The 21,562-nt window shown below is 48.2% G+C and overlaps 3 protein-coding genes across 4 annotated transcripts in view; 1 reads left to right on the top strand and 2 right to left on the bottom strand.

Moving 5' to 3' along the window:
• The window catches only part of LOC120506194 (prefoldin subunit 3), a 39,389-nt gene extending 37,477 nt beyond the window's left edge, over positions 1 to 1,912 (top strand). For both annotated transcript variants that reach the window (XM_039717478.1, XM_039717477.1), the window contains one exon: positions 770 to 1,912. In XM_039717478.1, coding sequence (XP_039573412.1) covers positions 770 to 840 — 71 coding nt within the window. In that variant the 3' untranslated portion in view covers positions 841 to 1,912. The remainder of the gene's footprint in view (positions 1 to 769) is intronic.
• A 1,169-nt stretch (positions 1,913 to 3,081) lies between these two features.
• Positions 3,082 to 10,930, bottom strand: RAB39B (RAB39B, member RAS oncogene family). Its single transcript, XM_039717480.1, has 2 exons — positions 10,655 to 10,930; positions 3,082 to 6,643 (listed from the first exon to the last, which is right to left on the bottom strand). The coding sequence occupies exons 1-2, from the start codon at positions 10,867 to 10,869 to the stop codon at positions 6,217 to 6,219; spliced, it is 642 nt and encodes a 213-aa protein (XP_039573414.1). The 5' UTR covers positions 10,870 to 10,930; the 3' UTR covers positions 3,082 to 6,216.
• An 8,449-nt stretch (positions 10,931 to 19,379) lies between these two features.
• Positions 19,380 to 21,562, bottom strand: part of LOC120506242 (synaptotagmin-like protein 2) — a 34,888-nt gene continuing 32,705 nt past the window's right edge. The window contains exon 18 of the mRNA XM_039717595.1: positions 19,380 to 21,023. Within this exon, the coding sequence (XP_039573529.1) occupies positions 20,878 to 21,023 (146 nt within the window). The 3' untranslated portion in view covers positions 19,380 to 20,877. The remainder of the gene's footprint in view (positions 21,024 to 21,562) is intronic.

The following is a 21,562-nucleotide window of genomic DNA, read 5'->3' as shown; positions in this document are numbered from 1 at the left end:
CAGGGCTGAGTCGGAGGTTGGTGTGTGAGAGGTAACAAAACTTGTACATGTGTCCTCATGAGATCTAGTGCAGTGGTTGCTAACCCAGACTGACTGCAGAGTGAGTTGGAAGGTTGGGTTGATGCCCAGGTGACCACCTTAAAGCACAGTCACCCTTCCTCTAGATCATATGAACATTGTTCTTTGTTACCCATCTTGGAGCCCTTGGGCTGTGCTCAGTGTTTTTTAAAATTTCTTTATACTGCCATGAGCCATCTCCTGGGTGTGCAGGGTTGGTTTTTATGCTTTCTAGTTAAAAACTATTTTAATGAGTGTAGCCATTACCTGAAGCATTAGATTTAGTTTAATGAAGGCACAACTGCTTGTTCTTTCAAGTTGATACTTGAGCTGTCTTAGTGCAGCAGGAGTTTGGGATGCCTGAAAGAGGCAAATAGAGCTGATATGGGCAGCTTGACTGAAATCAGCAAAGAGTTAGGCAAAATTAAAATGGTGTAAATTAGGTGAAATTAAAATTAAGAAAATAATTTCTTAAAAAACCTCTGCAATATCTTTTTGGAGGTTTTTTTAAGTAATGACCTAAATACTGCAGTTACCAGTGTTCCTGAGAGCTGAAGCTCCACACCAACTCAGCCCTTTCATGAAATGGTTTCTGTACTGACTGTTGTAACTAAATGGCCAACGCTGTAACCTGCATTTTGTCCTTTTTTAAAAATCTTTTTTTTTCTTTTTTCTGCTAGCATGAGCTGTTTCCTTAATTCCACACCCTCAGATATGGCTAGAGTTTATAATTGGGACGTAAAGAGAAGAAACAAGCAAGACCCATCCAAAAACAAAGCATAGTTTTTCCAACTTTAAATGTGGTTTCAATTTCCAAGTATTTTTTATTTAAGCACCCCCAAACCTCATTCAGGACTGAGTTACTTTCAGCATTTCAGTAAATGGTAAAATATATAAAAACTAATGGTGAGCACCATATTATTTATTTGTAAACTCAAAATTTGGTTTCATGCATGCTTCATGAAATTATTTGAAAAGGCACCACACAGTCCAGCAAAGGATGTAGTATTTTGATCAGACCAGTCCATCGTAAATAAATTTCTACCTGAAAGCCTGTCTGAAAGCTGAGGGGCAGGTATGAAATGGACCCTGGCACGTTCACAAGCTAAGGCAATGCAGGGTTTTCCATCTCTGTACAGCTGATGGAGTTAACTTGGACTTGGGCTGGGAAGATGTGCAGCTGTAATGTTCTAGAAAACAACAAAAATAGAGTGGAATCTTGGGGTTTGTGTCAGTCAGTCAATGGCAGCACCAGTCTGCAGGCGTTCCTGGATATCCACTTTGGATAAACTTGTGGTAACTGTGCTTTAGCTAACTGCCTGTCACTGAGCTCTCAGCACTTCACGTGCAGCAGTTTGTGATTTCCTCAGAGCAGTGGGAAGGCAGTGAGCAGCACAGGGCAGGTGTCACCCCTTGTTCTCCATATGTGTGCCCACGTTGGTTATTTTGGGGAACTCCCAGAGCCCACAGCCTGGAGAGCCTCCCACTCCGCCCCCTTGGCCCAGATGTCCTGTTCAAATGTCTGAACACAGCTTCCCAGGTGGGAAACCTGTGTTAGGTCAGGAGCCTGACTGCAACATGACCTCTGCTGGTACAGTTGGAGTATTTTTTGGTCCTTCCGAAGCCTTGCGAGATTGTTGCCTCTTACCTTTGCAGTTTCTTTCTAAAATGAAATGCTCAGTGGTGATGTCAGTGGCTAATAATCACATTCTGTGACTGAGAGTACAGGTTTCACTGCAAAATAAATGCAAATGTTAACTGTTCAATCTTCATGTAAGAAACAATATACCTGTAAATTTTTTGTACTTTTATTTCATGATATTAAAATAGTAAAACTGAACAGTTGTGGCAAACAGCTGATTTTGCGCATTTTTCTTTGTGTGAAAGTCATGAATGTGATGTGTGATTTTCTATAATGTTTTCCTCCCTTAACAGGACGTGGGGGAGTGAAAAATTCCGTGGAAGCAGCAGACGTGAAAAGTGTGGCTGCTGGATGCTGGTGTGAATGAAAGGGGGGGTGTGAGTCAGCACATCTGAATTGGTGACTGAAAGCAAGTGATTTACCAGCACTGTGCCTGACAAAAAGTGAGCTGCAGGGAAGGGCAGAGAGCAGGCAAGCCCTTAGCACTGGTCAGCAGTGAGTGCCTGGGCTCATCTCTTCCTTCCCCAGGGCAGTGCTGCTGTTTCAGTGTCTGTGGCTGCAGCAGAGGAACGTGGAGCCCTGCTGTATTCTGCCACAGGTGTCTGCTACAGCAGCAGGATGTGGCACTGGTCAGGCTGCAGGCTGCTGCTCTCCATTTCCTTTTTCTAGCAGCAGCAGTGCTGGAAAGGCAGCTGCACAGAGCCTGATTTCTCCCAGCTTTTTCCTCAATTCGAATTCATGAGATCCCAACAGGCTGTGCTCCCCCCCACCCCTGGCTGGTCCTAAGGCAGCAATTGCCTGCCTTTGTTGTGCACAACAAAACGACCAGTTAAGCATTTTGCACAGCAAAAGCAGAACCGAGCAGAATCAGCGCGGGATGCCACTGCCAGGAAGCTGCTGCCTCGTGTCAGAGGGGACAGGGGACAGCCTTGGAGCTGAAATGGCTCCTGTGTCCAAAGAGGTCTGGTTCCTGGGGAGAGGGAGATGATTGGGGCCATCATAACTTGGGGTTTGGCATTTATGTTTGATCTGAGGTAAATAAAAACCCCAGAGCTCACAGATGAGCTCTGTGGCTAACCCCTGCCTGGGTGTGCTCTGCCCTTTGCTGCTGTAGCTGCTGTGCCACCAGAGCTCCTGGAGGGGCCAGGGCTGCGGGGCTGCAGCTGCTGCCACCAGGGGCTGGTTTGTCTCAGAGCAGTTGGTCTGGCTTTTCTCAGCAAGGCAGAGTTCAGGTTCTGCAGAGGGAAGGGTGTCCAGTGCCTGTGAGGCAGTGCCTGGGAATAGTGGATCCAGCCCTGGCTGGAATACGGAGCAGGGAACAGACTAAGAACAGACTAAGAGAGAATGGGCAGGGAGAAAGGGAAAAAAAACAACCACCAAAGTTTCTTTACAAGTTTTGAATTTCACATTATCACGTAGTAACCATTTTGCTAAATACAAGCATGTTTTCAGTCACATACAGACAGCTAAATACAGCATTATTTTCACATTTCGTTACAGTGCATAACAAAGCGAGGACAGTGTAAAGTATGCTTTTATTCTGGAGGTTCTGAGCAAGTTCAGTTTAACATGCAGATTGTTTTTAACATGTGGTAGAGACCACAGAAAGTTAGCTTTTGCTTTTTTTTTCCTCTTTTTGTCCTAGAGTATAAGAGCTCCTGACCTTTAGCCTGTGAGAGGTATCACCACCTGATTTCTCTAAGTCCCTCTAAATCAAAGCATTAAAACCAGTTGTTAGAAAAGAATTCTTAGCATATCCAATAAGTTCTTCATCTTAGAAAAAACATTCCAAATTTTGTACAGATGAATCTACATTTCCTATATTTTAATAAGCTGTCTAGAAAATGCAAGGAATTAGAAAAAGATGTCGATAATGATTTCTCTATCATTTAATATAACAATTTATTAACTCTAAATAGTTAAGACTGTGTACATTTTCTTCTGTACTGTTCCTCTTTAGAATTACAACACTTCTGTATTTAAATTGAAGATTTACTCTGAAGGCCAGCATGCACTTACTGGCTTAGGCTTTCTGGAATTTCTCCCTGGGAGCAGTAACGGGGAATATCCAAAACCCATTGAATAAAATATTGTCTGTCTCATGAAAAGTGATGTTTCCCCTCTGGCCAGGCTCTCACACAGGGAATTACAGAATTTGACTATTGCTAAATGTCTGATCCAACTCCCAACTGCCCCTCTTGTCACACTCTGGCTCTGTGCCCTTGGGGGCTCAGCCAGACACCCCAGACACACACCTAGTGTCCAGCTGGCCCCTGAAAAGCTGAAGCAGCTGCTAGGTGGACTTTCCATGCAGGGAACAAAGAAAATGACCCTTTGGTACTGTCTGTCCCTGCCTTTGTGAAATGCAACTTTCTGAGCTGGTCTGAGCAAACCCCACACTGCCCTGGCAGCTGCCCAGCTCTTGGGGTGCTCCCTGCACCCACCTCTGCTCACCCAGAAACAGATTTTGTAAAGGGCATACTTTTCTTTTTAATCTTCAGGGCACTCAACCCAACCACAAGTGCCTGGCATTCACTGGCCTTCAGCAGAAGGTGTTGGATGCTCTCACAGCCCATTCCAGCAGTGACAAGCTCACCGAGCAGTGCCAGGCCACTGCCACCCCCTTCCTGCCATTTGCTCCCTGTGCCCTCCCAGCAGGTGCAGCCATGCTGCTCCCTTGCAGAGCCCAGGAACTGAAAGTGTTCCTAGAACACCACAAACAAAAGTGTTCAGGGTTTGGGTTGCTGGGTTGGGCTTGCTGTGGGTTTGGGGTTTTTTTACAGCTTCGCTATGGAAACCGCAGGTTTTTTCTTAATGCAGACCTGCCCATGTGCTGCTGCAGGCTGTGAGAATGGGTTCAGAAGGAGAAACAGCCTGAACTCAACAGCAATCAACACCTGTATTTCTGTAGATGGGGAAGATTAAAAAGCTGGAACAAATATTTTCTTTTTCTCTACTCAGAGGCCAAAAATAAACACTAGATGCTTCCTGTGGCTTTTACCTAATCCCCCCTCCTGCCCATTGCAGTTTGGTGTATAAAGCTTTCAAACACAAGTAAAAAAGTCACTATAGTTTTGTTTGCTCACTTTCAATAGGCTGAAGTTTCCTAATTTGCTACAGGAGCACAGTCACCCCATTGCACTTCAAAAGCTTGGGTTAAAATTTGGCAGAAGCAAAGCTTTTAAGTGGTGAATGGCATTCCCAGAAAACATCCACCTACATACAGCTTTTGTGACACGGCTGCCATCCCATAATGGCCAGCCTGAGATGGATCCTCTTTTGTCAAACTAAAACATGAAGGAAAACAATTTTTACTCTTGAGTGTGTCTTGAGGCTTTCCTTTCCACCTGCTCAGACACTCCTGCTGTGTGTTCCACCTTCCCAGTGGCAGTTCTCTTCCACAGAGGCCAAGACAGAAAATGACATTTTAACAGCAGAAAGTACCAATGGAAGCTGTTGCTTTCAATGCTATTTAATTTCTTTAAGAGCTGATCTCACCTTTTAGGATGTCTGATGCACCTGAGTTAAGCTTTTCAAGTTTTTTCTTTTGAGTTTCCTTTTTCCCTCCTTCCTTTCCATTCCTCCTTGTGACCTGGCTGGTAAGGTCAGCACAGAGCTGTTACTGAGACAGAAATGGAGTGTCCCACCTGGCTGCAATACCCAGCCTTAAGACATGACACCTGAGGACATGGTTCTCTCTTTATGCTCTTGATCACTTAATTCTGCTGGAAAGCCCTGAACTTGGGGTACTTTCAAGGTACTCACCCAGGCACTAAATGAGTAAAAATTGCATTGAATAATCTCTACTGCAGCAGGAGTTGCCATTTAGAGTCTTGGTTCCGCACAGCAAGAAAACTGCTGTTAAGGGAGAAATAATTTAAACTTTAATTACCAATTAAATAAGTACTGTTTTCCTCTTTAAACCCCACAAAATATTATTTTCTATTGAACTAGGTTCAAGAACATAAGAAAGAAAACTCAGAAGTGTGCATACCATGTCAGTAAACTTCTCCTGTGGAACTGACCTTATGAGGAAATGGTATCTGTGCTGCCTTTAGACCTTCCTGGAAAGAAAGAGCTCACACAAACCAAAATGTCCTCCTGCTTTCTCTCTGTCTGCCTGTTTGTCATATCCATCCTGTATCCATCCTGTGGCTCCAAAAGCCAGCAGGAAGCTATGGGTTTACTTAAAAGAGAACATGTACAGTACCCTGGCATGTACCAGCCCATTCAGCTCTGTATACCCTCTCCTGTGTTGTGCAGCCCCTCATTTCTGCTTCCTGTCTCCTTACAACATCCACATGCACCCTCACTCACTCTCCTTCAGGTTTGTAGCCCCCAGTTCTGAAAGGTTATTTGGAACAGAACATTTCTTTCCAGGGTCTGTCCTGGTGTCCAAAACAGCGTGGGAGGCTGTTCACAAGGGGAGTGTTGCTCTCCCTTCTGTCACACTGAGTTCACTTAGTAAAGAACGTTTGGTTAGTAGAGTTCATCACCACTCGCCTCTCTAGAGGAGCTCAGCACAAGCACCTTCTATCTGATTTCACCACTTCTTCTGAAGAGTGCACTACGTTCGGGACAAACCCGCTCTTTACCCCTTCCCATCCCTCCTGGATTGAGATGTCCCCCCTTTTCACCAGCTCGTATATATCACGAGTCAGATCAGTGAAGGCCTTCTCCACGTTAATGGCATCCCGAGCTGAGGTCTCAATGTACTTCATGCCATAGGCAGCAGCCAGTTTCTCCGCCTCGTGCCTGGTCACCTGCCGCTGTGTGTCAAGGTCACACTTGTGCCCTACCAGGACAAAGACGATCTGGTACGGCTGCACGTGCACCTTGGTCTCCTCCAGCCACTCGTGGACGTTCTGGAAAGACCTGCGGTTTGTAATGTCAAAGAGGAGGAGTCCTCCGACCGAGTTCCTGTAGTAGGCTCTGGTGATGGACCTGCAACCAAGGAGCCACAACAGTGTTAACTCACAGCTCTCTGAACACGTGTCCTTTAAGAAAGCAGCATTACCACCACCCTGCCCACCCTGCACTATACAGGGCAAGAGAAAGCCATTCAGGCAATGTCTTAGAATTTCCAGCTTGTGCTCTGTAGAGCTTGTCATTTAAAAGGAAAACTTATTTTGGCTTAAGGATTTCATGCTTGTGTAACTGCCCCACTGATTATGGCTCTCTTCAAAATCCCCCCACCATTTTATTCTCTCATGGATTTCTGTATGTCCCTGGCTGTTGAGTCCCACCCCCCAACATGTCAGTTCTCTGGACACCTCATCTAACCCACAGGTTTAAAAGCACTGTGACAAATCAAAGGATTCAGTTGAAACCAAACACCCGCTCTCTGACAGCCACATAAACGCAGGAGGTCAAAGATCTGGAAAGGCTGACCATGGGCCTTTACCATGTACCCAGGACCCTGGGTAGGGACATTCACCCATCCCTACAGCTTCTTCCTCTACACAACTGGATTAAAGTGACATTGCAGTGACAGGGCACTGTTACTGTTAGTGGCACTGACCGAGAAACAGCAAAACAATACAAGAGCTTCCAAGGAGAATCTGCACTAACACTGGTCATGGTCCTGCCAAATACTGACATTAAATAGTCACCAAAAGACCCTGGAACTGCAGGCTGGAAAACGAAGCACATGTCCCACAGCTCTTCCGAGCCAGGCCAGCCCAAGGCAGCCAGAAGCAGCACAGGAAATCAGCAAACTCGGGGTGATGGAGCAAAGCTGAGGCCACGAGGCTAAGCAGAGCTACAGTTCAGTGACTGCTACACAAGGGGAAACCAAGAAGCTCATGAACAGAGGTGTTTCTGCAAGTCATGGATTCCCTCTGAATCCAGAAGCAATGATCGATTTCAGTCCCTGAAGGAATTCACACTCAGGCCTGAACTTTCCTTGCTGGAGTAATACAAGCACTGCTGCATTTTTACCCTAGGACAGTCTTTTTTTGGCTATGCAAGACTGTTGTTAGGTGCCATTTGGTCCTGTAGTGTGTGTATCTGTCCAAATTGCCCCAAGAAAGGATGAGCTAGAGTTTTCAAGAATCGTTTTATCGACAAACATAGTGATGGGTGAAAATGCACATGCAAAACTGAAGAAAGCCAGAAGCAGGGGAAAAAACATAGCTGGCAATGTTTGGATAATTTCTCCTCTCCAACTGTTTGGCTTAGGGACAATAGTCACTCTGCACATTTGGCACTGAGGGAATTAGATCTGCCTTTTGCTATCTGGCCAGCTGCAAAGAGATACTGGCACTCTGAATTCACCCCCACACTGTCACAGACATTTCTGCTTCTCCCTTGTGTTCTGTGCCATCAGCCCTGGCTCCTCCTGCCAGCAACAACAATGCCTCAGGTACTCCTCAAAGACATGATGGGATCTAAGCTGAATGCTGCTTCAAGGTAAAATCAGGTGAAGGTCTCAGTGCCTTTTTTTAAAGCCTTTTCTACAACTATTTTGCTCTGCAGGAGGCAAAGCATATTGCCTTCATGCTGCACATCCCTCCCCAGTTCCCTTCCAAGGTTTCTGCCCTCCCTCCTCCTGCCACACACACTGATGCAGGGCAGTACAGGGACTTGCACCTACTTTGGCCAAGTTTTAACACACAGCCTCTGTCTGGGAACTGTCCCCTGCCCTGTACCCACGGTGGGGACTCCTGCAGCCAGGGCCCACGCCTGTTTGCTCGAGTATTCCCCTCGAGCTGCTGGCTGGAAGGACACAGCTCTTCTGTAGGTGGTGGGACAGCTCCAGGAGCGAGGGCTGCACAGGCTTCTGCTTTTGCTGGCATTACACAACATCACATTTCAGACAAGGGAACAGCAGCATCTGAGCAACAAGAGATGGGCAAAACCTGCTGGGTCCAGGAAGAATTGGACCCTGCCCTTCTACAGCTCCAAAGCAGCCTCAGCACTGCCCCAGGCAGCATGTTCTGGGGCCTGGTCTGGCAAAACAGAGTGGCACATGTTTAGCTGTAATTTAAGCCTTGACTGCACAGAAATTGCTACTAATTTATGGAGAGTGAAAGAGCTCACAACAGGGTGTCAGGAAGAGCAAAAATTGTAAAACAGCTGCCGCTCAAAGAATGCCAAGGTGTTTTCAAAATAACTACAGTGGTTTTGTCCTCGTGGGGCAGCTGTTAAACTATGTAAAGCAGACCGAAAATGCTCAAATCTGAAAATGGGAAGCTCATTTTTACAGATTTCCCTCTTAAGAAATCCCCTGTGCTTGACAAATGACAAAAAAAGTTTCAGGTTTCTGGAGAGTACCTGCTCCATTGTGCCTATGACAAGTCCAAGGGCTTTGGCTTATTCCAGTAACAGCTAATTCTTGTCTCTGGCCAAGAAACATTCCTTGTAGGAGGAGCCCAAGAGGTGTCTTCATGGGGCACAATTTGTCACCGGTCTCAGAGTGATTTGAAAGGGATAAACACAAACCAGATTTTACCTGATTTTTTTCACATTTCAGAGTGCACCATAAAGGCCCCTGGGTTTGCTCCAGCTTTTCACATTGGCAATTCAAGTCTGCACTTTGGCAAGGGCATTTCAAAGTTGCACAGTGGGGTTTTTTCACTGTCACTGACCATTGCTGCCCCTTGCACCCTTTGCAGGCTGCTGCCCACGGCAGCAGTGCAGCTGCCCTTGCTCTGAAGGTCACCTGCTCATGGTGCTGACAACCCGAGTGCTGGGCAGGGTCAGCCCCAGCACCGAGGGCAAGCAGCCTCCGGGGCCATGGACTCCCTAATGTGCAAAGGAAAGGAAATTGAAGCCATCCCACAGCTCCTGCTCCTCGCAGCAGCGGCAGAACAGGGGACAGCACTCAGGTGTGCTTGCTAGAGACCTCAGCCAGAGATCCAAAGCTGGAAGCTGATGCAACTGCAAGATGAAGCACCTCCTCTCTCAGCAGAATAAAGCAGCAGCTCCTTGCCTGCAAGGCATCAAGGCAGCAGAGGAAAATCCTGTCAGTGGATAAGGACCAACTACTGCACATCCTGGGCCAGATGCCAGGGCCACAGATGCGAGGGAAGGTGGTGAGAGGGGTGGGGTAGAGGAGTCTTCATCTACTGAATGAAACCAAAACATTCCTCAGGCGAGTCATTACAGCGCAAAAGGAGAAGCTCTGTGATGCTGCTCAGAGATGTGGAACACAGGAAGTGATCCCAAGGGAGCGGGATGGAGGGGCAGATCAGGGTTAAAGACACATGAAAAATACAAATAAACAGGAGGCCAGGAGCTGTGGGTACACTCACACACCTTCAAAACAAGCGCTGTGAGCAGCACATCTGAGCCCCTCTTTGGCTGGGGCCGAGCCTGCTCCAACCAGGGCTGCTGTTTCTCCCGCATAGTCCTGCGGGAAACTTGGCACGGTCCCACATGCTGCCTCTATTTTACTTCATCGAGACTCGGTTACTGTTGCTTACGCTCCCAAATTGTCTGTGCCCGTGCAGCGCTCGGCGTGGCACTCTCCGAAAGCACCTGTCATCCCTGCACAGCCACAGCCACAGCCACAGCCACAGCCTCGTCCCGACCTTTCCCTGTCCTACGGAGAGCTGAGCTCTGCTGTCGCAGCAGAGCACCGAAACGCGTGTTCCACTGCGTCTGGCGAGCCTCAGCCTCAGTGCTCGCCTGGGAAGCATCCTGGCCGCTGCCTCCGCGCGGGGGGAAGCCGGGGCTCTCCCTGCCAGCAGCACCCGCTGAGGCAAGGACACTCCGGGCCGGCAAAGCGCGGGCCCAGCGCTGCCTCGGGCCTCGCGTCCCTCCCGCGGCTCACACCTGCACAGCCCGCACACCTGCAGGCGGACACGGTCCCAGGGATGGGGGCAAGGATGCGGGGGGCACAAAAGGTGCCAATTTGACTCTTCTTTGTCTCATTTCCACCCGCCTCACCCGGCCGCGGGCCCCCCGCCCAAGCCGGGCCCGCAGCCCCCGGCCCCGCGCCGCGGGTCTCACCGGAACCGCTCCTGCCCGGCCGTGTCCCAGATCTGCAGCTTGATCCTCTTGCCAGGCTCGATCTCCACCAGCCTGGAGAAGAAATCCACGCCCACGGTGGGGTCGGAGATCTGGGCGAAGCGCCCCTCGGTGAAGCGGCGGATGAGGCAGGACTTGCCCACGGTGGAGTCGCCGATGACGATCAGGCGGAACTGGTAGAGCCAGATGGCCTCCATGCTGCTGCCGCCGGCCGCTCAGCGCCCGCCCGCCGCCGCGCCGCCCATGCCCGCGGGGCGGGGCGGGACCGCGCGGGGCGGCCGGCGAGCCCCGCCGAGCCGAGCGGGGCCGGGAGGAGCTGTGCGGAGCCCATGGCCCGCGGGGAGAGCTCATCCGCCTCAGCGCTCCGCCGAGGGAAAGCGGGAGACGAGCAAGGTGCGCAGCACCTTCATGTATTTTAAACCGAGACTCATTTCTGGAGAGATTCGGGCTCCTACTGCCGCACTGGGGCTCCGCTGCCTTTGAAATCTGCCGGAGGAGCCGAGTGCTCCTGGCGCTTCTGGAGCCTCTGCACCGCCCCAGGGTCACCTGCACCGCCCCAGCCTGTCTGGAAAGGGACCATGGAATGTATATAAAACCCAACAAGTACACATGCTCACACATACCTGTGTGTCTGTGTGTGTATATATATATATATATATATAGTGTGTGTATATACGATGTGTGTACGGTGTCAGAAATGACTAATTACAGACATTAAATACCCAGCAACTTCAATAGTTCAATACCACGAGCCTTACATCCGTTTTCCCTCACCTGGCTGGAGTGGGTTCCGGGCTCGGCAGGTGTTCAGGAGCCCGAGTGCCTGTGAGCATCTGAGGCTGCCAGCACAGACACCTCGGAGTGCCAGGCCCAGCTTTGCCAGCCTGTCCCGCACAGGGAGTGTCACAGCACACTGCCACTCTCCCCTGGCTCCGTGGGATGTGGCCGAGTTTGAACACCTACTTTTAAATCTCTTGCCAGAGCAGAGTTTTGATCTCTGGAAGGGAAAGTTGGCATGTATATTATTCAAAACAGTGAGTGAAATGTCTGTATTCAGTCAGACACAGAAAGGAGGAATATTGACACTTTAAAAAAATTATTATGTTGGTAGGTTTTTTAAAAATAAAGATTGTTTCATTAAAAGCTCCTCCTTCATGACCACTATTGAAATAAATGCATTGAGAGTGGCTGTTATATTCACTAGGTGCTCAGAAGAAGGACATTTATGTAGGCATGAGACAGTTAACCACCATGTAAATTGGACTAGGATATTAGAGAGACCATTTCAAGTCTTGAAGAATAAATGGCAAGGAACTTTTTCAATATTCTTTGAAATATAATCTATTTATTAAAAAATAACAACCCCAAAAGATCCTACTTGAACGTACCTCAGAACAGGAAAGAAAATTGATGAAGCAATCTACACAGCAACAGCAACAGCGCTACAGAAAAATATTAAACCTATAAATCCAAGTTAGTGGTACATTAACCAGTGACTCATTGCCAGCGAGGCTTTGCGGGGATCTGGTGCACTTTACAGAATGATTTCTGAGTACTCCATGCCCATTAGTTGAAGCCCACGACCCGTTGTGGTTTCACTGTTTTTCCCTCCTCCCCACGTGCTCGCACACACGGTTGCCCCGTTCCCTTTCTTGCACAGGTCTGGCCGTGCTGGGGCAGGCACAGGGCTCTCAGCAGCACCCTGTGAGTCACCCCCCACAGCATCCCAGGAGCAGCTCGAGCCCCCTGACCGTGGATGTTTCCTGGGGTGACCTTTGGCAAGGAGCAGCCAGAGCACTGTGGCTGGCAGGGCTGTGCAGAGCCCAGGAGAGCACCAAGGTGCCCAGCAGATCCTGCCGTGGCCAGAGGAACTCCTGAAGCATAAGGCACCTGTCTTCCCCAGCACATCAACTCACAGGACCCCGTGATGCAGATATTATGCTCTTCCTCTGTGAACACATGCATAAAGATGCACACCCACTGCGTGACTAGGCAGCCACGGTATTAATTAGCAGCAATGAGAAGGCAGGAGCAAATGAGATCCTGGGAGAGCCTTTGTTCTGGAGCTGTTGTAGAAAATGGAAAATCTGGTGTCTGAGAGACAGTAACCCAGATCTGATGCAAAATGAGGTTTGTTGGCTGAGGGCAGGACGGCAGGTGCTGGTGAGACACCGTGAGAGTGTGTGCACTGATGGCAGCACTGGGCTGGTGGCAGCTCCAGACTGGGGACAGCCCTTCACTGCTCCCTCCCGTGGCCCTGGGGGCAATTCCAGAGAAGCCCCTTCCCCTCAGAGCTGGGGAGAGCTGCCTGAGAAGCACAGGTGAGGCAGGGCTGATCCCCCAGCTCTCTGCCCTGCTGGCACAGCTGTGGGATGCACAGGCAGGGCCCAGTCCAGCAGCCAGCACCACGCTGGGAAGCCACAGGAGCCCTCGTGTAGGCAGTGCTGGCTACACCCTGTGCTGGCCAAGGGCTCTGTGCACACCAGGTGACAAACATCCACACATCGGCCACTGGAGCTAGTATTTCTTATTTAGTAAATTTATTTTAAGGCCTAAAAGCTGAGACAAAATGAGGCAAAGGCTGGAGAGGGACTCTGTTGCTACCCTGTGCTCTCTGTAGTCTCTATCCCAGAGGGATTATATTCACTCCCTTTTGGTGTGAGATGATGAAGCCATAAGCAGACACTGGGGCTTTTTGCAAGCCCTGTTCCTCATTCTGGTGGGTGGTGATTGCTGTGCAGGAGCTCCTCCTGAGGCCTGGCCCCTGCCCAGCAGTGCCCATGGCTGGGGTGGGATGGTCTGGAGGCAGACAGCTCCTCTTGGGCAGGAACTCTGCTGTGAGAAACACAACAGAGAAGGTGCTGAGCCAGGTCAGGGATGTCTCAGAGCCAGACACCCTCCTGGAGCTCAGGAGGAAATTCACAAAGGTACTTCACAGAATCATGGAATGGTTTGGGTTGGAAAGGAATCTCAGTTCCAATGCTTGCCATGTGCAGGGCCCCCTTCCACTAGATCAGGTTGCTCAAAGGCCCATCTAACCCAGCCTTGGTTGGATTCCCTCTAAATAGGTAGCATTCCCTCTAAGTAGTTTTGTGTTCAGCTGCAGCTTAGCTTTCCTCTCAAACCAGTGCCCTTTACAGGGCAGCTGGAGGCTGAAGCCATCTCCAAGCCCAAGGCTGCACTGCAAGGAGCAGAGTGCATCAGCACTGCACACACCATGCAATTTTAATGCCCTTTCAGTTTCCAAGGATACAAAAAACAATCAATCAGCCACAATCCCTCGCTGCAGGTCTGGAGCTCTGTGAGACAGCTCCGTGCCCCAGCCTGGGACAGTGCAGGGATCACATCACCCTGGTGAGCTGGAGCACCCACATCCCCACGCTGTCATCCCTGGCCTTGCAGGTGTTACATCCCAGCCACATGCACAGTGGGCTGCTCATTGTTGCAGAGATAAACTGTGCCTAGCAGAGCCCTGAGTCCCTCCACAACCAAACAGGACAGAGACCAGAGGCTGAAAACAGTCATGGGCCACACACCAGGGTGGTGGGAGTGCTGAGAGCAGGGCTGGGAACCACGCAGAGCAAACAATTTATTAGCTAGTTCTAAAAAACATCTCTGTTAAATTAGGCCTGTCCAGATGTGACATGGAGACAGATTACACTGACGACAGGGATGTGATGGCACCCGTGACCTGTGGCTGAGTGTGCTGCTGTGAAACCCAGGACAGAGGGAAGGTATTAAGGTGAATTAGTGTTTTTATTTACACAGTGCCCACAGTTAGTCAGGGTGGTGCAGACAAGCGTAAAGTCCAGGGCACCACACAGTGCTCTGGAACTGACAGCCCAGCTGATAGCAGGCACTGGGAGCATCATTTAGGACTTTGTGATGAGGTGACAGCCTTACAGCCTCCAGCAGCAGTAGCAGGAGGGGAGAGCAGGCAGGGCTGAGTGCCAGGAGGCACGTGGTGTAGCTTCTGTCCCACCTTGGCTTTTGGCTGGGCTAAAGTGCCTTTTGGAGAGGTGGAGCTCTCTGGCAGACTGGCAGCCTCTGTCCCCAGGAAACCTGTCTGTTCTCCCTCCCCAAACACCCCCCTGTAGGCAAAATGCTTCTGGTGCTCAAGGGAGTGAGCACTGCCCACCCAGGCAGTTCCAGGCGTGCTGGCTGGGGCTCCAGGGGTACCATCCTGCAGAGCTACCATGGTTCCCCAGTGTCACAAAACAAAACAAAAGCAGTAAAGCAGACACAGGCTTGATAAAGAGAGTCCTGGCTGAGTGATGCTGGCTGTTCCATTAATGGGCCCCCATCAATATAGGAACCCATTACCTAAATGGCTCTCTTACTCTAGTGCCCAGGCTCCTTCTGTACCCAGCTGAGAGAGGCAGGAACATCCTGAGAGCTATTTAGCCCACTCAGCTTGATGGGAAGAACAATCCTCCAGCAGCACTTCTCTCTCCCTTGGCCGCAGAGGAACAAAGGGCCCAGCACAGAGTGGCTTCAGACAGCTTCAATTGCCCCCTCCTCTGAGCTCTGCTCCTCACAAGGAGCTTAGCAATGGCACAGAGACAGCAAATCCAGCCAGGATCCATGACAGTGGGAGAAAGTGAGAGAGAGGCAAATGCAGAGAAACTTCAGAAATAACCAGGGAACCCTCTTGAGTTAGTAGCAGTGCTCCAGGGCAGTGTTGGCATTTGCTTTGCAGCCAGAATGGTCAGGGAAGATTGAACTCTCATATGGTGTGACCCCTTGGGTGGACCTGGACAGAGCATGAGGCTGTCCCCACATCCCTGCCAGTGGCAGAGCCACCCTCGGGTGCCCCTCAGCACCCATGACACAGCCTCTAGCCCCATCAGCAGGCACATACAAGCAGCTCAGCTGGGCTTTTTGAAGAGACATAAAACATTTGCAAAATGTTTCCCTGTGACAGTAAATTAAACAGCAGCTCCTTACCACGGGAGGGCTCACTCCAGATGCAGCTCCTGGTGTCTTATTTCAGATTATGATCACATTAGAATGGCCATGGGCTGGCTGATCGAAAAGGGGGCCTCCCATCAAGAGATCATTATATCTGCCTGAGCCTGCCTGAATCCTAGCACAGATCCTCCACTGGGAATATGATGTCCTTGTGGCTGTTCTTCCCAGGAAGGGAACAGGATCTGCTTAGAGCAAATAGAAGCCATTACAATCAGGATAAATTAGTAATGGTGAGTGGGAGAGAGAGAGGAGGGAAGGGAAAGAGGTTATTGTGATTTTTCTTGCTATAAAGTGGGTGTCTGAGCTACTTATATTGCCAGAAAACAGCTCCCTGGCTTCCCCTCCACATCCAGAGTTCAGACTGCTTGCTTACAGCTCAAGAGCTACTTTGGATTGTTAACAACTACTATAATGGTATTATGGGTTGTTAGATGCATGAAATCTGATTTCTGTTCCTGCTGGTGGCATCTCCAGCTCAGCAGCTGCACGGGCTGGTGTGCAGAGGAGAGGAAAGCACACGAGCAGTCACTCTGCTCAGCACCTTTCATCACAAGCTGCCAAGCCTGTTAAGGATTAGCTGTGGGGGTCTTTGAGGTGCTGCAGGGGGTAGGACTTGTGGCTCTGTGGTGTTGTATAGTTTCCATTTTGTAATATACAGGATGCCAAGTAATTCACTAAAGCCTGACAGCAGTCCTGGAAAAAAAAAAAAGAAAAACTGACTCACAGAAATGCCTTAATGTGCAGGATTCCTTCCTTTCCTCCTAAAGCAGGGCTGGTTTAGCTAGTTTGGGTCCACACCAGAGGCTGAATTGCCACAGCCCTGAGACAAGTTCAACCATAATATAATTTTACATTTTAAAAAGCAAATATCTGGCTGCTTAAGTGAGCACATATTTCAGGTCACTTGCAGGGCAGCGACTGAACATCAGCCCCTTTCCAGCAGGAAAATTTACTGGAGCCCTCAGGCATGAACCTGCTGAGGCCAGCCAAGCTGGCAAGCTCAGCCCCTGCTCCTGTTTGTGTTTTTCCACTCCTGGGATGCTGCTGCCTACTGACAGCTTCACCCTTCATTCAGACTTTACTATCTGACATGAGGCATTTCAGCTGAGTGAATGGGAAATGAATGCAAAACAAAAAAGAGCTTGGGCTGGGGCTGCCAGACTCCTGCAGGGCTCCTGAAGGAGACATATCCAGCCCTCCATCATTCCCATCCCTCTCCCAGAAGAAAGAGATCTCATATAAACCATTTATAGTAATTTCTCCATGGGTCTTCTGGAGACTGATGCTCAGTTTTTGCACCTTCAACCAACCAACCTGTTCAGAAGCATGGATGAAGGTGGCAAACACCCCAAAAGTGGGAATGGCCACTCTGGAGTTGCCCACTGTTGCTCAAACCTCATTTCTCCAAAGGAGCCATCTCCTGCTCAGGACGGGCCAGGAGCTGGTCCTGCTGTCCCAAAGCTCTCTGAGCCCTCCTGTGGCCCCACAAACTTCACCCTGGCAGAGCCCCCAGTTCCAGGAACCTCCCAAAAATGCATCCCCTGGAAGCAGTGGCTGCTCCTGGCTGACCTTGTGGAAGGGATTTCTGTTTCTGTCTGCAGTGGTCAGTGGATCTACTGGAGAGCAGAAACAGAACACAGACCAAAATCTGGGCACTGATTCTGCAAGGCCCTTCACAGTGAGCTTCCCAGTTTCTGCTGACCAGCTCTGTGACAGTGCTTGGAGGGACATCTGCTCCCAGGCATCCCCTCTAACACCCGAGGGATGCAACATAAGCAGGTGGAAAAGAAAAGGGATTGAGTCATGAGAAATCCTCAAGTACAAACCAGACAACTAAAACAAATAATCCAACCTGGTGCTGAATACACTCATGCTTAGTTATCAGGATCAGAAATGTATTTATTCAGTTTTTGATACACCAGTCTTTGATACATTTTTTGACTTAACAAGCCTGCAAAAATGCAGCATTTTTAAATTTCAACAGATCACGTTATTACAAGGGTTTATTTAGCCAGCATTTTTTTACCTCCAAATCTCTACAGTACTTCAATTTTTCCCTGCCTTGGTGAGGGATAAAGCTAGGCAAATATTTACTAATGGATAATTAATTCATCCACTTCTTTCCATCTCTGCTGAAACACTCATTCAAGATTCAACAATTCTTTCTCTTCTTTAGTTAGCTTCTAAACTATTTTCAATAGTTTCTGATACCTGTAATTACTCATGTTACATATTGAATGGCCATGGGTCACACACTGAAGCAGAAATACTTCAGAATTTTGCTTTTTCTCCATTTTCTTTTAATCCTGGAAGATTTCCAATAACAAGTTACATAAATCAGGCATAACCTAGAAGAGAGCACATTGGCTCACAAATGCAGAAGCCTCACAGAAAGCAGCTGCCAGCTCTGCTGTAGGTGCTGAGGTTTGTGTTTGATGTTGAAAGGATGGCACTGCACTCCTGGGCCCACTCAGTCCCTGGGTCACTCCTGTGTCCAGCAGGAGCCCAGGGGTCACTCAGCTCCCACTGCTGCCACTGCTCCTTCGTGTGCAGGAAAGGAGAGGCACAAACCACATCCACTGGCAGCACAGGCTCTCCCTTTGCACGTAGCTTTGCTTGGCCCTTTCTACAACGAACTAGTAAATACAGTCAGGAAACTTTCCATCTGTTTTTTCTTTTATTTTCACCAGTTAGAACCCCACTCTTGTGCCATCAGCACATACTTACAGGCCAGAGTCTCTGTGAGGTCCAGCATTCCCACAACAAATGTCAGCATCATAAACCACAAGCAAACAGGCCATTAACCTTATACCCACAAGATCCTCTGCTCCTCCACAGGACACTGGCAATAAATGTGCCTTAAATCATTTTATGATAAAGTGCTTTCTGTGCAGCAAGTGAAACAGAGAGCATAGCAAATTTTACTGCCCCAGAATCAGCTGTGTGACAAAAGTGTGTGTGGTTTGGCAGTGTAATCTTTTACTCTGATAAACTATTAAATGCCAAAGAAAGCTTCTTAAGTTAATCAGGGTTTAATTTAAATAAACAAGCCAGCAAAAGATTAACAAAAAAATCCTCAATGGAATCTGAATACAAAAATAGTCTCACAAAGTCCCGTGCCAAGTTCATAGAAGTAACTCTGCTGGGATCAACTGGCCCACTGACCCCCTTTTTGTCCCCTCCTGGTTCTGCCTCCAGGAATGTCCCTGTCCCTGGGCACAGGGAAGCACCAGGAGGAAAGCAGCAGTGCTGTGGGTACCTGCACTGCAGCAGGGCTCCAGCCACCCACTGATGTGCCCATCAATTCCAGCTCAACCCCCCTGAGACCAGGCTCCTCAGCAGGTCAGGCACACACATGTACAAATATTCACATGTTCAGCACCTAAGGTAAAGATTATATTCTTGTTAAACTCTCAGTGTAGCCCAGTATTGTTATTTTATACCACAAAGGTAATAAATGACCAAATCTTGGTAAACAAAACATGTCAGGCTGGACCCCCTATAAAGTATTTGTGGGTTGATGTTACAGATGTATCTGCTCCTTCATTACACAGTCACTGCTTAATTCTGTTGCTCTGTGGACTCTCTCCTAGTGCTTTTATTACTGTGTCTGGTGCATTTCCAATTATTGTATTTTTCCAACTGCAAAAACACTTTAATTCTTTCTTTTTTCCCATGAAAGCTGATTATATCCCAAATGTTTCCATTTAAAGAAAAAGTCTTATTACTCTAAGTGTACATTTTTCCATTCATTTATTTACAACCATCTTTGCTAAGCTGAAAATTCACAGTAGGCTTGAGTTAAATAAAATCAATCCATTCAAGAAGAATATAAAAATAATCAGAGAGCCAAAATCTAAAGTAGGATAGTTATAAAAATTATTTCTTCCTGACATTTCACCTGCCCTTTGGCAAAAATGCCTCATTTTGCCATAACAAAATTTAACACCTCTTTTGCTTTTTTGTTATTTGAAGCACAATGAAAATAGGTACAAGGACTGATGACTAAAGAAAAACATTCTATTTAATCACAGTATGTACATCCAGAATAGAAATTACACAGCTGCAATTCAAAATGTGTTCACAACACCACTCCACCACGGTCAATGTGCCACATGTAAAGATTGTAAAGATTGTTTGCAAGCTACTGGCAAAAGGGGAATCCCAGCCACTGACAGCTCACGAGCAGGCATCAGGGGAAAGGAAGAGGGGAAGGGCAGCAGGGGATGCAGATGCAGGAGACCCCCAGGAATGTGCAGCTCTGCACTCCCTGCACATTCACTCACCTCTGCCCCCAGCTCCCAGGATCTCCTGTGCTCCAGTGAGGTTGTCACCTTCCACCCCTGACCCCTGATGCCAGGCTAACGTGGCACTGCCTCCTACCTCAGTTCATATTGAAATGTTTTGCACACAAAGCATTGCAAAGGCCCCTTAGCAATGTACCCATATTTTACATCTGGGCAAACATTTTAGTTTATATTGCACTCAAACTCTCCTTTCACAAAGAGACTTGCCTGAGGTCTCTGAGGAAGCCTGTGGGAAAGCCAGGAAAACAGTCCCTGCTTGCAAAATCCCACTATCTCTAAAAGCACCCCTGCACTCTTTCAGATTAAAGCACAAAGAAATTAATATATCAAATTCCTCATTGTCATCCTCCTCAGGTTTCTTCATTTTCTGCTGCAAATAGTCCTCTCTTTCTTTAGATGCACCTTGGAACTCAATTTTCCTCACGTTAAAGAGGTGTTATCATGGGTGACAAATGCAAAGCTCCCATTCTCAAACTGTGCTGGTGATTTGGAGCAATTGTACACCGAGTACAAAGTGTACCCCTTGCAGGGAGTATGAATAACACCATGCTGCTCCTTCAGTACAACTACATCTCTGCATGGAAGAAAAATGGCACAAGAAATGGTAAAAAGAAAAAAGTATCCATATCTGCTTTTCCTTCTGCCAATGTTCCCAGGGCTTAATGGGATTCAAATATACTGAATGCATAAATGATTAAACACAAAGGCAAATTAAGTTTCTTCTTTGTTAAAATCGTGTATGGCATCAGTTTGGCATCTTCCATGTCCTCTGGGATTGGATTAGTACTGAACATTAACACCTCCAAGGTGATGCCCATTAACTGCCTTATTACCCTGATGCTTGCAGCCCTGTGGATTCCTCCCTGGTGCAGGAATTTTCCTAATTCTGATGAGCACATTGGGCATTTCCATGGCACCAGCAGTGGGTTATTTCAGCTTTTTCCTCCCTGCCAGTGAGCGCAGCGGCAGCAATCCCTCGATCCATTCATTGGCAGCCAGCATCATCTCCTGCCAAAAGGCCACCTCCTCCTGTGTGGAGTCCATCCAGTCCACAGAGATGCCATAGCTCAAACCTGGAAAGAATGAGAAACTTTGGGAGCTACACGAAGAGTTCCCACTCCATGCAAAAATACTCAGTGGGATGCAACTGCTGCAGGCAATGTCTTAATATAAAAGCTGCTGACTCCCCCTCAGCAAGCTGCACCCTGAGCACCTCCTGTTTTCTTGCAAATGCCCATTCTACTCCAGAGTTCAGAATGAAGTCACTGCAAAAGCCACAAAATGCAAGAACCCTGAACATAATCTGCCAAGGAAAGCAATATTGGGCTCCAGCCCTTTCTGCGTCTTTTGAATGGTAAGAAAGGTCTTAAAGGCTTGGTTTTCCTCTTAAAAGATTTTCTTGTGGACAAGATGGAATATTCATCAAAATTCTCTTGTTTCATTTCTATAGGAATCAAAAATACAAAGTGTGTACATCCATTCCAATTCAACCAAAATTTTAGGTGCCAATTATTTGTCAGTGAGAGAGAAGTCTAAATTTAGATCACAGCTAATCTTGGGTTTGGTATTTTTATGTCTTATTCTTGTTGCCCCTTCCTTCTGGAGAGTTCAC

This window comes from Passer montanus, unplaced genomic scaffold (genome assembly GCF_014805655.1).
Source record: "Passer montanus isolate IOZ18808 unplaced genomic scaffold, ASM1480565v1 scaffold38, whole genome shotgun sequence".
In the NCBI taxonomy this organism is placed as follows: domain Eukaryota; kingdom Metazoa; phylum Chordata; class Aves; order Passeriformes; family Passeridae; genus Passer; species Passer montanus.
This window is presented reverse-complemented; position numbering and strand designations above follow the sequence as displayed.